This window comes from Myxocyprinus asiaticus, chromosome 16, assembly GCF_019703515.2.
Source record: "Myxocyprinus asiaticus isolate MX2 ecotype Aquarium Trade chromosome 16, UBuf_Myxa_2, whole genome shotgun sequence".
Lineage (NCBI taxonomy): Eukaryota > Metazoa > Chordata > Actinopteri > Cypriniformes > Catostomidae > Myxocyprinus > Myxocyprinus asiaticus.
In genome coordinates this window covers 30,356,895-30,370,592 of record NC_059359.1, presented here as the reverse complement: position 1 = coordinate 30,370,592, position 13,698 = coordinate 30,356,895, and the positions used below count along the sequence as shown (strand labels likewise).

Here is a 13,698-nt window from a genome sequence, read left to right as displayed (position 1 = left end):
GCGGGTGGCAGGCATCTTGACACAGCATCTTAAAGTGCGGAACTCATGGTGTGAGACACTGAAAAAACAAAGACATCCATCTGCATGTGTACATAGGCCACCAATTAAAAAAAAAAATAGTTCAGACAGAATAAAGGAATACACCCTGTGTGAACATTCCCAAAGTCTACCTTGGGCAGATTGACAACTTGATTGCTGCTAAATGGATTGCTGTGGACTGCAGGTAAGTGTTAGGCTTATGTTCAATTAAATGTTTTATAATTCTATTCAATAATTTACTTGTCAAATAATTTAGTCTATATTTTGTCTGCATTATCTACATTATCAACACAATGTCTAAAAACATGGCAGTCATGGCGTGAGACGCTGAAAAAATAGTGAGATGCAGTTCAATGGACAAAACATTAGTGTGGTGCATGTTAACATAGAAAAACAATTAAAAATGGCACAGACGGATGCGAGAACATGTCCTGTGTGAATGGCCCCTAAGGCTTCTGTGTTACTGTGCTACCAACACTATCAAAATGTTTTACATACAGCATCCTAATAGTTTTCTAAATCATCTTTCCCTCTTTGCATTTTTCCCTCTTAGCATTTAAAGGAATATTCCCAGTTCAATACAAGTTAAGCTCAATCGACAGCATTTGTGGCATAATATTGATAACCACAAAAAAGTATTTAGACTTGTACAAGTAAAAATTAGGTTACAGTGAAGCACTTACAATGGAAGTGAATGGGGCCAATTTTTGGAGGGTTTAAAGGAAAAAATGTGAGGTTTATAATTTTATAAAACTACTTAATATAATTCTTCTGAAACTGCTGTATTATTTGAGCTGTAAAGTTGTATAAATCATAATTTTTACAGTCATTTTAAGGTTTTATGTCGTCATGGCAATGAAGTTGTAAAATTGGATATAACTTTACACAGAAAATGTTAGAAAGTGATTTTATCACACTAAAATAATGTTAACACACGTATTGTCTTTATCTTGTGGCTATATTTTGAAATAGTGAGTTAATGTTTACGGATTGGCACCATTTACTTCCACTGTAAGCAAGAAAAGGGCAAGTAAAAATTTATTTTTGTGGTAATCAATATTATGACACAAATCCTGTCGATTGAGCTTAATTTGTATTGAACCGGGAATATTCCTTTAATAAAAAAATAATCCTAATTTAGACTCAATCTGAAAACCCAGCAGCCCAGACTGTAGCTGCTATATTGTTATATATTTCTGGCATAGGAGGATGAACTGGAAGACGGATAGAGAGATAATTAACTGACAGGTAGACAGACAGATGATCAGAAGCTCTCTGCAGGCTGGCTTCCAGGTCGTCAGCTCTCATCCTCCAGCTCTGTTTTCAATTTACACCATTTTGTCCCATGTCTGATAATCCATCCATCACTTTGGTGCTTCTGCAGAGTTCGATCAACACTGCAGACATTCTTGGCTTACCTCAAGTGCCACACTGTGAGAGGACTCCTGTCAAATTCTTCCACAAAATCCATCTGGAATAAAAATAGAATGTGCCCCCCTCCCCTCGCTGTTTTGGTTCCTTTGGATCTCTGATGGTCAAAATGGGAATTTATACTATAAGTGGTGTTTCTGTGGTAGGGATGAATGTGTGTAGCTAGTGGTTTGGAGTAGAAGATGTTCCATGTCACCGACCTCACCATCTGTCCTGTGTTTCTCCTGTTCTTGTTTGGTCTAGACACATTTAAACTGTGTTTGGAGACCATCTGAACTTTCTTAATTTTTTGACTTCTTTGACCCAAGGGGTCAGTAAAAAAATAAATAGTTTTTTCAAGGAAGCTCAAGCATCAGTAGGACAGTCATTGGTTAAGGGCTTGGGAATATGCTTGTTCTTGTGCCAGTCGGCTTAGTCAGGACGTCATTTTGTCAGGACTAAGGTTGCAAATGTTAAGAAATGTTCTACAATTGTTAACATTAATGAATATAAATCTATAAATAATTAGTAATAATAATAATAATAAACTGTAAGTTGTGAACAGCTTAAAACTCAAAAAATACAAATGCATATTTTTCTTCAATCAAAGCTTTTCTACAAAGTTAGATTTTTTTGACGACCAACCGTTCTAATGCAAACTTGAAAATGTCAGCATCATTGAAAACGTCCTTACTTTAGAAGGAAACGTGAAAACATGAAACAGCCACCAAAGTATGTGCATGTAGCCTACTGTTTAAATATAATTTAAATTACATTTAAGAAAAGTGAGTATTGGTATTTTCCTCTCAATATATTTTCAGTTCAGTGTATTTTTAATAAATGTACATTGTTTAATTCATTTACATTACTGTAAATGTATAACTGTTAATAATAACTTGTAGACGATAAAGATGCGAGTTTATTAAAACTTCATGCTATATCGTAGGATATTTCAGACCTCACATTTTATCTTAAATTAAGTCATAATAACGCACTGTGTTAATACAGTTAATACTCTACACTGGTGATGGTGAGATTTCAGATGAATGTTCTGCATGCTCTCACGGCGGGAACTGACGTGATTGTCGGTGTGGATGATACAGGGAGACCAGTGGATCAAGAATGCTTGTTGTCATGTTGTATTTTAACACATCATCATGAGAAACGCTCCATGATTACATTGACCCATGGATGCGTATTTGTTTTATTCTATGTTGCTGACAGGATGTGACATGCAGAACACACGCAGTGGGCCTTCTTGTGGTAAATGACTGTATGGACAGAATGATTACTGAACGCATTTGAGCTGAAATTGATTAACTGACGATTGATAAGCTTAATCGATCAAATCATTAACGACAAATAATCGATCATCGATTATTCATTAACATCCCTAGTCAGAACTTAATCTTTTCTTTACTATTTAATTGAAAATAAATTCATTTTTGTTGGAGCTGCAGCTTATTGGTTAGTGCAGATGCTCTAAGCCGATACAATCATATATCAATATTTCGTAACACTTTCTCAAACGTTGTAGCAATACTTTAAATCCCTGTATTGATATTTTTATTAATCTGTTTGTGTATTCATATCATGTCCAACTGTTCAGTAATGAAGAAGCAGGTCTTCTAAATAAGCACAAGCTTTTCAGTGCGGCGTTTCTCAGTGCGATCAGGGGCACTTCTATAAGGCATATGAGTGAACTGAACCCTCAGATTCACTCTTTCTTTTGCGGACATGCTGGGTCTCTCACCCATTTGGTGCAGTTTCTAGTATGATCCAATTATGATACTGTGATTTCAGTATGTGAATTGCGATATGTTGAATCTTGACGTATGTATTGCAAAACATGTCGCATCATGAGGTGGTTGACGATACCCAACCCTACTGTGCCTATGAATAAAAAGTGTTGAAAATTCCAAAAATGTTTTATTTTTTTTTATTTTTTTTATCATACATCCCACTAGTTTCTTCATCCTCTAGAGCTCCATACATTTGCTCGAGCCAAGAACATCTGGCTTTGCCCTCATCATTTATATCTCTATGTAAACAGGGCTTAGGTATATCTTAATGTTCTTTGAGGTCTTGTTTTTTTAAAGTTCACTTGCTGAACTTTGATAGCAGTTTTGTTTCTCGCATTCTTCCCCTTACTGTCCTTAGTGGAGAGATCTCCTTTAACCAAAAAGGCACTGAAACATTCACTTGGTCATTACACTTCCTAATTCAGGCAAAGGCATCTCTATTAGTAGTGAAATTCTCCCATTTACAGCCTTCAACGGCAGAACTCATTGGGCTTCATCCAACTTCAAGCTTTTTTCTCAGTGTAATGCAAACACATCAGCTCCATCTGGCCTCTGTCTCTACCTCCTCGGCCCCTCCAAACTCTCCATCTTCATGAAATTAGGTCTATTTTTACCAACATTGAGCACCTGAAAATGATATTGTGGATTGCAAGGTTAAGACTCTTCCTAGAGATTATGTATGAGTGGAGCATTTATCACTGTAAACTCTCTTCATCTGAAGTGATATACGGTTCAGTTTGAAGCGGATGTATCTGATATTCTGGTGGTTAATGTTCAAGTGCTCGCTGGTGGCTTTAAATTTACTGAGACTTTGTTTTTGCCGTCTATTATGTTGATGAAGTCTCGACAGCGATGGGAAATTTATATATTTTTTTTTTATGTCATCACATGTATTCTGTTCTCAACTATTTTCAATACTTTTTATTGAAGCAATAACGATTTTCCCATCTGTTGCTTGATTATAATGTTGAACATACAGACCAACATATCCATATTCGCAAAGTGTTTTTTAAAGGGATAGTTTACCCAAAAATGAAGTTTGGTTTGTTGCTCACAGAAAGCTATTAAGAGTCGTTTATAGGGCTGGGTATTGATACAGATTTCCCAATCCGATTCCAATTCACAAACTCCGTATTTGATTTTGATTCTGATTAATTTGGATATGTGATATTTCAGTTATAATGTCCATTTTGTCCACATATGAAAGACATTTTTAGCTAATGCTTTTAATTATACAGAGGACCTTTTAACTTGGTGCATTATGAAAATAAATCAATAAATATATTTTGAAATTATATATACATGTTTATTGTTTACATGTATAGTTTGTTGTACTACTATTTACAAGTATTAACATTGATTTGTAGAACAAGTAAAATGTTAGAACTTAAATATGTAGAGCTAAAACGGTACTCTTTAAGAATTGCGGCTGTTCATCGAGCGTTTTACAGTAGTGTTTTGGTTGACCGCGTGACCAAACGTCCTCTGAAAAAAAGCATCAGGTTGGGATTTTTAAATTCATTAAAAATGTCCAGAATTTGGCTTTGTCTTCATATTGATGTGCTCTCTACAGTTAGGACTTTCATACATTCTGTGTATTTTATACTGTGCATCAGTTTTCACATGTTTTTGTGTCCTTATGTGATTTTTCTCTCTCGCCCGCTCTCCCTCTACGCATGATGTATGTGTGTGTTGGAGAGAGATCGCCAGATGTACCTTGCTGCTCTCACCCAGAAACATTAATAATGTAGGTACAAGGAGTTGCGTGGTGTCATGTGGGGGTCGGACGTGTGAACGACGGGGGTCACTAGCTGCTAATCAGCTAGTGACCAAAGTAGGTTTGGAACACATTTGGTAAAAGATGGAAGACCTTGAAAATCATAATTGGCGAAACAGCGTCTGAATTGTTGGAATTCCTGAGCATGACGAAGGCCGAGATATGGTGAAATTCCTAGATGAGCTCTGCCCAAGTCTGCTTGACATAACAGGCCATAAGCTGGAAATCGGTTCCCGGCTCGGATATCGGCTGAGGGAGACAGGCCCCGATCAATTCTGGCCAAATTTCTGAGATCATCCGATAAAGATCTTGTGTTACGCAAGGCGAGGAGTAAAGGAAGGCTTTCTTGGAAGAACCACAGCATTTTCTTATTCCCAGACTTTGCAAATTCGACGAGAGATATGTGATTGATTTAAGGAATGCAAGAAACTCTTACATCAATGGAAGGTCGCTTTTGCACTGATGTTTCTGGCCAAACTGAGAATAGATACTAAGGATGGCCACAAAGTATTTACATGCCCACAGCAAGCATTGTCTCTCATAGAGTCAATGAGGTGAGTAAGCCATTTGGTGATTTTCATGTTGCTCCCAAGTGAGCTCGACTCGCTGAACATACACTTGACTGTCTGAGGAAGCTGGGTGCCTTTTTGTTTCTCTTTTTGTTGGTTCTGCCTAGCTGCTGGAGTTTGTTTTTTGGAATAACACTCCTTCAAGAAACTCTTACATCAACGGAAGGTCGCTTTTGCACTGATGTTCCCAGCCAAATTGATAATAGATACTAAGGATAGCCACAAAATATTTGCATGCCCACAACAAGGGATGTCTTTCATAAAATCAATGGACTGAGGAAGTCATGGTGTGTTTCTCACGTTGCCCCCAAGTGAACAGACTCACTGAACATTAACTTGACCGTCCGAGGAAACAGGGCGCCTGATTTGTCTCTTTTTGTGCTGGTTCCGCCTAGTAGCTGGAGTTTGTTTTGTGGAATAACACACCTTTGGGACAGTTTTGTGAATGAATCTACACATTCTTTCTGTTTATTCTGCCTATTGGCTGGAGTTTGTTTTACAGAGTATTTTCTGTTATGTAATTCTGTCTCACAAAATTTGTATAGTAACACCGGACTTGAGCAATCTGATGGCAAAGTTGTCATGGGGCTCTCGTAGGCGTACATGGACTGTTTGAGTTTAGAGGGATGGACGGCGGTTGGCGCTGTCATGCGCTGGGTTTTTTTGTTTTCTGTTTGTTTGGTTTTGGGGGATCTATCTATTTATCAATCTATCAATCTATTTTTTCTAATATGTCAAAATGTCAGATGTTAATATGAGTGGATTGTCTCTCTCCACATGGAATGTGAATGGGTTGGGGCACCACATAAAAAGAAGGAAGGTTATTTCTTTTCTTAAACGTAAGAAATATGATATAGTGTTGCTTCAAGAAATGCATCTATCCCCGCAGGAAGCTGAAAAATTTGTGAAGATATGGGGTGGACATGTTTTCTTAAGTGCTGGCTCAAGTAAGAGCAGGGGAGTCATTACACTGATAAGTAAACATCTACAATTCAAATGTCTCAAACAGATTAAAGATAATTTTGGAAGAGTCATTATTGTTTTAGCAGAAATTCAGGGGCAAAGGTTGATTTTGGCTAATATTTACGCACCTAACTCTGATGATCAGGGTTTTTTTATAAATCTTGAAGGGATGTTGCAAGCCGCTGGCACCCCTCATGATATAATATTGGGAGGAGACTTTAATCTTTTGATGGACTTTTGATCATAGTGAAGCAAAAGTGTGTAAGCCCCCTAGAGCAACATTGATGCTTCTCAGGATGTATAAAAATCTTGGTCTTGCAGATATTTGGAGACTTTTGAACCCATTTGGTAGGGACTATTCATTTTTTCATCAGTCCTTAAGATTTATTCTAGAATAGATTTGTTTTTTCATCTCTTCTCATCATTTCATCTGTTGTTGATAGCTCAATTGGAAACATCTTAGTCTCAGATCATGCCTTGGTGTGTTTAGAGATGTTGCCACATATGGAGAAAAATAAATCATATAGTTGGCGCTTTAATGGATCCCTTTTGCAAAATTCTGATTTCCAACAAATGTTAAAGGCTGAAATCAATGTTTATATGGAGACCAACTGGTCCTCAGTATCCTCTGTGGGCTTGGGAGGCACTTAAGGCGGTTCTTAGGGGCCGGATCATACAGTATGCCTCATTCATCAAAAAATCCAAAGCACGAGAACTCGTGGAGTTGGAAGGGAATATTAAGAGTGCTGAGGCAGAGCTGAAGCGCCGAATGTCACCTGATGGCCTCAGAGTATTGACCCGATTTAAATACAGATATAATACTATTTTGTATTTCACGGAGTTTTGGTTATTCAGGGCAAGACAGTCATACTTTGAGTCAGGGGACAAAGCAGGGAAGCTTTTGGCTAGATATATAAAGCAGAGAGAGTCTTTTTCTACCATTCCCTCAGTGAAATCTGCTGGTGGTGGAATATTTACCTCAGCCATTGATATTAATAATGCTTTTAAAGAGTTCTGTCTTGATCTCTATAGTTCCACAACATTGTCTACTGATGAAGATATTAGAAACTTTGTGGAACCTTTAGAACTCCCTAAATTGACGACTGAGCAAAAAAATTCTCTTGATTCTGAGATAACCTTGGAGGAGCTTGACGAGGTAATTAAGGCCCTGCCTACAGGCAAGGCTCCAGGGCCAGATGGCTTTGCCACTGAATTTTTTTAGATCTTATGCTACAGAACTGGCTCCACTTTTGTTAGAAGTTTATACGGAATCATTAAAGAATGGAAAGCTTCTGCCAACCATGACACAAGCCCAGATAAGTCTGATTCTTAAAAAGGACAAAGACCCAAGCGAGTGTAAGATTCACCGTCCAATTTCCCTGATTCAGCTAGACCAGGGATGGGCAATTTTGAAGGGTGCGAGGGCCAACATTTTTTCTCCATTCTACCAAGGGGCCGGATTACAAATCCACACTCTAACAAAGTTCACCCCTTTACTCAATTTCCTCATTATTGTGGGTAATCTATACACAACTAATGCAATGTTCTTTTAAAGATTTTTTTTTACCTATATTAACATTTTTATTTAACAATATTTATAAAAAGTAATATAATTATTTTGTAACTTGCATTTTTGCTAAAACATGCCGTTCACATGTACAAATTCATGTTCAATTGACAAGCAATATACATCAGACTTAATTTTCAAGAAAACTTATCTCATTTGCATTGTCTACATTTACAACAGACAAACACACAAATGAACAGACAGTATTTTCAACCCCACCTCATAAAACAGCTTTTAGGTATTAGTTAAAATCTAAATATTATCATCAATAACAATACTGGATACAAGAACATAACATTTTAGTGCATTAATACAAAACATTTCAGCACCACAACATACACGCATGGACCGAACAGTCCCTGAGAACATTCTCTCTATTCGCAAGACTTTTCAGCAGTCAGTCAGGCATCTCAATCGTGCATTTCTTCAAAGTTTATCCCTCTTATAACAACTTTTTCGTTTTTCACAAGCACGAACGAAACAGCATTAGATATCTTTGGCGATTCCCGCAGTGTCACGGATTTCGTAAATTTTGATGCCTTTTACCCTTGTATTTTATTTACCCCTTACATCTGTGAGGAGAGCAGCTCTGTTGTATGTATCTCTCATACTGTACGCTTCTTTGATCACTTGATCAATGGTGTATTTGCGAATCAAATTGAAATCTTTAATGACAGATTTCGTATCCAGGCAAAAAAAAGACATGGGTTCCACCTGCGTAATTAACAATAGTGCGCACTATGTCGCTGACAAGGTGAGGTAAAATTGAGCTCAATTTACCTTACAAATGATGAGCAAGTGTAAGATTTTGCTTGATAGAATCCTAAAGTGATCAGCAGGTCTGCTAAGAACAAGCGACCTCTTCTGGTCAATAGTTGTAATAACATCATAAACTGAATGCAATCTTTACATAATCCCTTTTTCAAAGAAATAAAATCAATCCTTAGTCTTGTACGACTGGCCGTATTCAACGATACAAAGGGCCAAATATGGCCCGCGGGCCGCCAGTTGCCCATCCATGTGCTAGACATTAAAATATTGTCAAAAAATTTTGCCTAATCGTTTAAGTAAAGTTATGACATCTCTTATACATATAGATCAGGTGGGGGTTATTTGGGGCCGCAGCTCTTCTTATAACATTAGGCGTTTCATCAGTTTCATGTGGTCAGTGGCGAATGATCAGACTCCGGTTGCTGCCATCTCACTTCACGCAAGAAAAGGCGTTTGATATGATAGAATGGGATTATCTTTTTAAGATTTTGGAAATATATTGGTTTGGGAGTATGTTTATTGGATAGATTAAGTTGCTTTATAGACACCCTGTAGCGGCGGTACAAACAAATGGATTAATTTTAGATTATTTTACTCTGGATAGGGGCACCCGGTAGGGTTGCCCTCTTTCCCTATTATTGTTCTGTCTTGCCCTGGTACCATTAGCAGCCGTGATAAGAAAGGAGGATGATTTTCCAGGGGTGATGGCGGGAGGTATGGCGCATAAGCTTCTGCTTTACGCAGATTATATTTTATTATTCGTCTTTGACCCTACTAGATCTGTGCCTTGCCTCCACAGAATCATTCATTCCTTTTCTAAGTTCTCAGGATACAGAGTCAATTAGTCTAAATCCGAAGCTTTGGCTCTGACAGCATACTGCCCAGTTAATTCTGACCCCTTAATAAAAAGGTTTTCAAGCGATGTGGGCAGGTGGGCTTCATTACATTTATCGATGATTGGGAAGGTTAATGTTATTAAAATGAATTGTATTCCAAAATTCAACTACCTGCTACAGTCACTCCCTATAGATGTCCCCCTCTCTTATTTCAAGCAATTTGATAGCATAGCGAAATCTTTCATTTGGAATGGTAAGCGTCCCAAATTACATTTCAGTAAGCTGCATAGGCCGATGGACAAAGGTGGGCTAGGCCTACCCAAGATTTTTTTTTTATTATTATGCATTCAGTCTCAACCATTTGGCTCATTGATCGCTTCCACCTGAGAGAGCCCCTCCCTGGTTCGGTATTGAACAGGAAGTTCTTGCCCCTATTTTGCCATTGCAAGGCCTTTCTATCAAACTAACCAGAGAAGTTAAACTACACCCCATTATCTCGCATTTGCGCTCAGTATGGACAAAAGTGTCCAGAGTGCTTAATTTGTATATTTATCTAAACATTGCCTCGAGCTTATAGCTGAACCCCAAATTATGTATTAATAAGTCCCCTTTCTGCTGGTCATAGTGGATTATGAGGGGGGTTACTACACTCGGTGACCTATATGAGAGTAGGGTGTTAAGATCCTTTGAAAATTTGGTTCAACATTTTGGGATCACCAGATCTCAGTTTTTTAGGTATCTACAGCTGCGCCACTTGCTCTGTACTATTTTGGGGAATAGCATACACCCCCCTAAAACTGCAGATACTATGGGAATGGTGATTACTGCTTTTGGGAAAGGACATGAGGCATCACTGTATTACTCCCTGTTAATTCAGAGTCTGGGGACAGAGCTTCAACCTCTCTCAAGAGATTATGGGAGAAAGATTGGAATTGGAGGAGGGAGAGTGGGCTAGGATTCTAAAAAAAACATAAAGATTTTACATCAGTTCTATTGGACCCCCTCTAGATTGTATAGGATTGGTCTTAAAGACACACCAACCTGCTGGCAATGCCATTCAGAGGATGGAGACATATCCCATGTCTTTTGGGGGTGTGTTAAGATCCAGGAGTTTTGGTTGAAGGTTCAGAGTTTGGTGTGTGATGTATTGGGGTTAATGTTGATTCTGTGTATATATGTTTTGTTTTGTTTTTCTATGTTCAGTTATGTGAATCAATAAAAATTGTTAATCTGAAATAATGCAAGTACACTCTTAAAAATATTTTCGCAAGCTCTGTGCATAATTGTTTTAAATAAAAAAAAACAAAAAACATTTTTATCCCCTTTTCTCCCAATTTGGAATGCCCAATTCCCAGTACTTAGTAGGTCCTTATGGTGGCGTGGTTACTCACCTCAATCTGGGTGGCGGAGGACAAGACCGCTTCTGAGATCATCAATCCGCGCATCTTATCACGTGGCTCGTTGTGCATGACACAGCGGAGACTCCCAGCATGTGGAGGCTTATGCTACACACTGCGATCCACGCACAAATTACCACGCGTCCCATTGAGAGCGAGAACTTCTAATCGCGACCACGAGGAGGTTACCCCATGTGACTCTACCCTCCCTAGCAACTGGGACAATTTAGTTGCTTAGGAAACTTGGCTGGAGTCACTCAGCACACCCTGGATTCGCACGACTCCAGGGGTGGTAGTCAGCGCCAATACTCGCTGAGCTATCCAGGCCCCAGCTCTGCGCATTATTAAATAGAACACCTGTTTCAACACACTCGCGCTTACTATGCATTGTCATTTTTAACTAAACAAGTTGACTATATAGGGACAACATCAAACATACATCTTGGAAATTTAAACTAATATGAAAAATAAAAATAGACAATGATGGAAATTTTACTTCTCAGTCTGATATTTATAGGGCAACTTCTGTATGTGACCTGTAATGCTGGCACTTGCATGTCAATGTTAAAAAAAGCCAGAAAATACAATGAACAGGAACACGGGTCAGGCTATGTGAGGGGAGAAACAAGCCCTGCGTCTCTGTTCACATACTATCCATGCTAAATATTATGTGACACACACAAAACATTGTAAAAGGAGATTTAGTCATAAACATTTCATGAAGTTTTCATTTTTGGTGAACTATACCTTTAACTGTATTTTAATCCAAACATCAAATCAATGGAATGGTACCTCTAGTATTCTGTAACTGTTATATCAGCTGTAATGATTTATTGCTTGTCCAATGTATAATACTCTGGCGTTGATTAAAAACAGAAGCTGAATCGTGTGTCCTGTCTTTTTTTATTGTGTTTCAGGCAGCTGGAGCTGCACTCGCCTGATGCAAAGCACACGATAGTAATGCGGTATAAAGACACAGCATCTGTTCAGACCTGGTTCACTCTCATGCAGTCCACCATCACAATCCTCACCAGCAAGGTCATCAGCGAACTCCGAGAACATGCGGGCCACCACGGCATCGGCGGGAGTCGAGAGATACGACACCTCGGCTGGCTTGCGGAAAAGGTGGAAACTTCATGAATACATAGAATTTTATAATGCACTTAAAGGAATGTTTCAGGTTCAATACAGGTTAAGCTCAATCGACAGCATTTGTGACATGTTGATTACCACTAAAAACATTTTTTTACTCCTTTAAAAAAAAAAAAGAAGCGAATATCGAGGTTACAGTGTGCTTACAGTGGAAGTAAACGGGGACAATGAAAGTGAATGTGGCCAATTTTTGGAGGGCTTAAAACCAGAAATGTGAAGCTTATACTTTTATAAAAGTACATTAATTATTATTTTAAAGCTCATGTATTATTTGAGCTGTAAATTTGTTTAAATTGTCATTTTTGCAGTTGTTTTAGGATTTTAGATTTTGTTGACATTAAATCATTATGGCAACAAAGTTGTAAAATTGACTTCAACTTTACATAGAAAAGGTTAGAAAGCAATTTTATCACACTAGAATCATGTTAACACGCATATTGTTTACGTCTTCTGGCTAAACTTTAGAAACAGTGAGTCTTTTAAGACCCAAGAATTGGCCCCCACCCTTACAAAAAATTCTAAACTAGCCGCAAACTTGCCACAAATTATCTTTTGATTCACGTAAATGTTTGCCAGAAGTTTGCAGCTCTTTGCCGGTAGTGGTGAGTCTCCGGCAAACCTTTGACAACAATACACAATTTGCCGCAAGTTTGCCGCAAAGCTCATTAACACGTGAAAATTTTCAGTGGTGAGTTTGCGGCAAATTTGCCTTGAATTTTCGTAACGGCATTCACTGCCAATGTAAGTGCCTCACTGTAACCCAGATTTTTGCTTTCTTTTAAAGAAAAGTCTAAATAATTTTTTGTGGTAATCAATATTATGCTATAAATGCTGTCTGTTGAGCTTAACTTGTATTGAACCTGGAACATTCCTTTAAAGCTGAAGAGTGTAATAAATAAAAATTAAAAAAAAAACTAGCTTAATATGCAGATTCAACTATTAGTAAGCCATTCGTATTTTAACATTGGTTCGAACAATGATATGAGTTTGGGGCGGAACTGTTTGTTTGTCTGAGAAATGCAGATCACATCACCATCATTACAATTAGCAATTCTGTTTGGTGCAGAAATCACACACTTCAGCTTCACACAGTGTGATGAACTTAAACAATATAACGAATGTACCAGTAGTACTTTTGCCTCTGAGGGAGTGAGTCATAAGCGTTCCTGTTATTTTGTGCAAACCATGAGAACATATAAACACGTACACCAACTCCGCTCCATGTTATTCCTGCTTATGAAAGTATCTGCAGTGTCTTAAATGAACGTGTAAGAAGATCCTCTAAAAATAAAGCCAAACCCATTCTTTCTGCTGGTCATTTACCAAATGTGGATAACTTTTTCCATATGGCTAAAAGTAAGCTATCTAAAGCCACAGGGATATCTTGCATAAACCCAGCATTAGCTCAAGGTCTT

The 13,698-nt window shown here is 38.0% G+C and overlaps 1 protein-coding gene across 1 annotated transcript in view; it reads left to right on the top strand.

Annotated features, from left to right (window-relative positions):
* Window positions 1-13,698, top strand: part of LOC127453574 (beta-1-syntrophin-like) — a 42,949-nt gene that overhangs the window by 14,201 nt on the left and 15,050 nt on the right. The window contains exon 3 of the mRNA XM_051720034.1: window positions 12,049-12,256. Coding sequence (XP_051575994.1) covers window positions 12,049-12,256 — 208 coding nt within the window. The remainder of the gene's footprint in view (window positions 1-12,048; window positions 12,257-13,698) is intronic.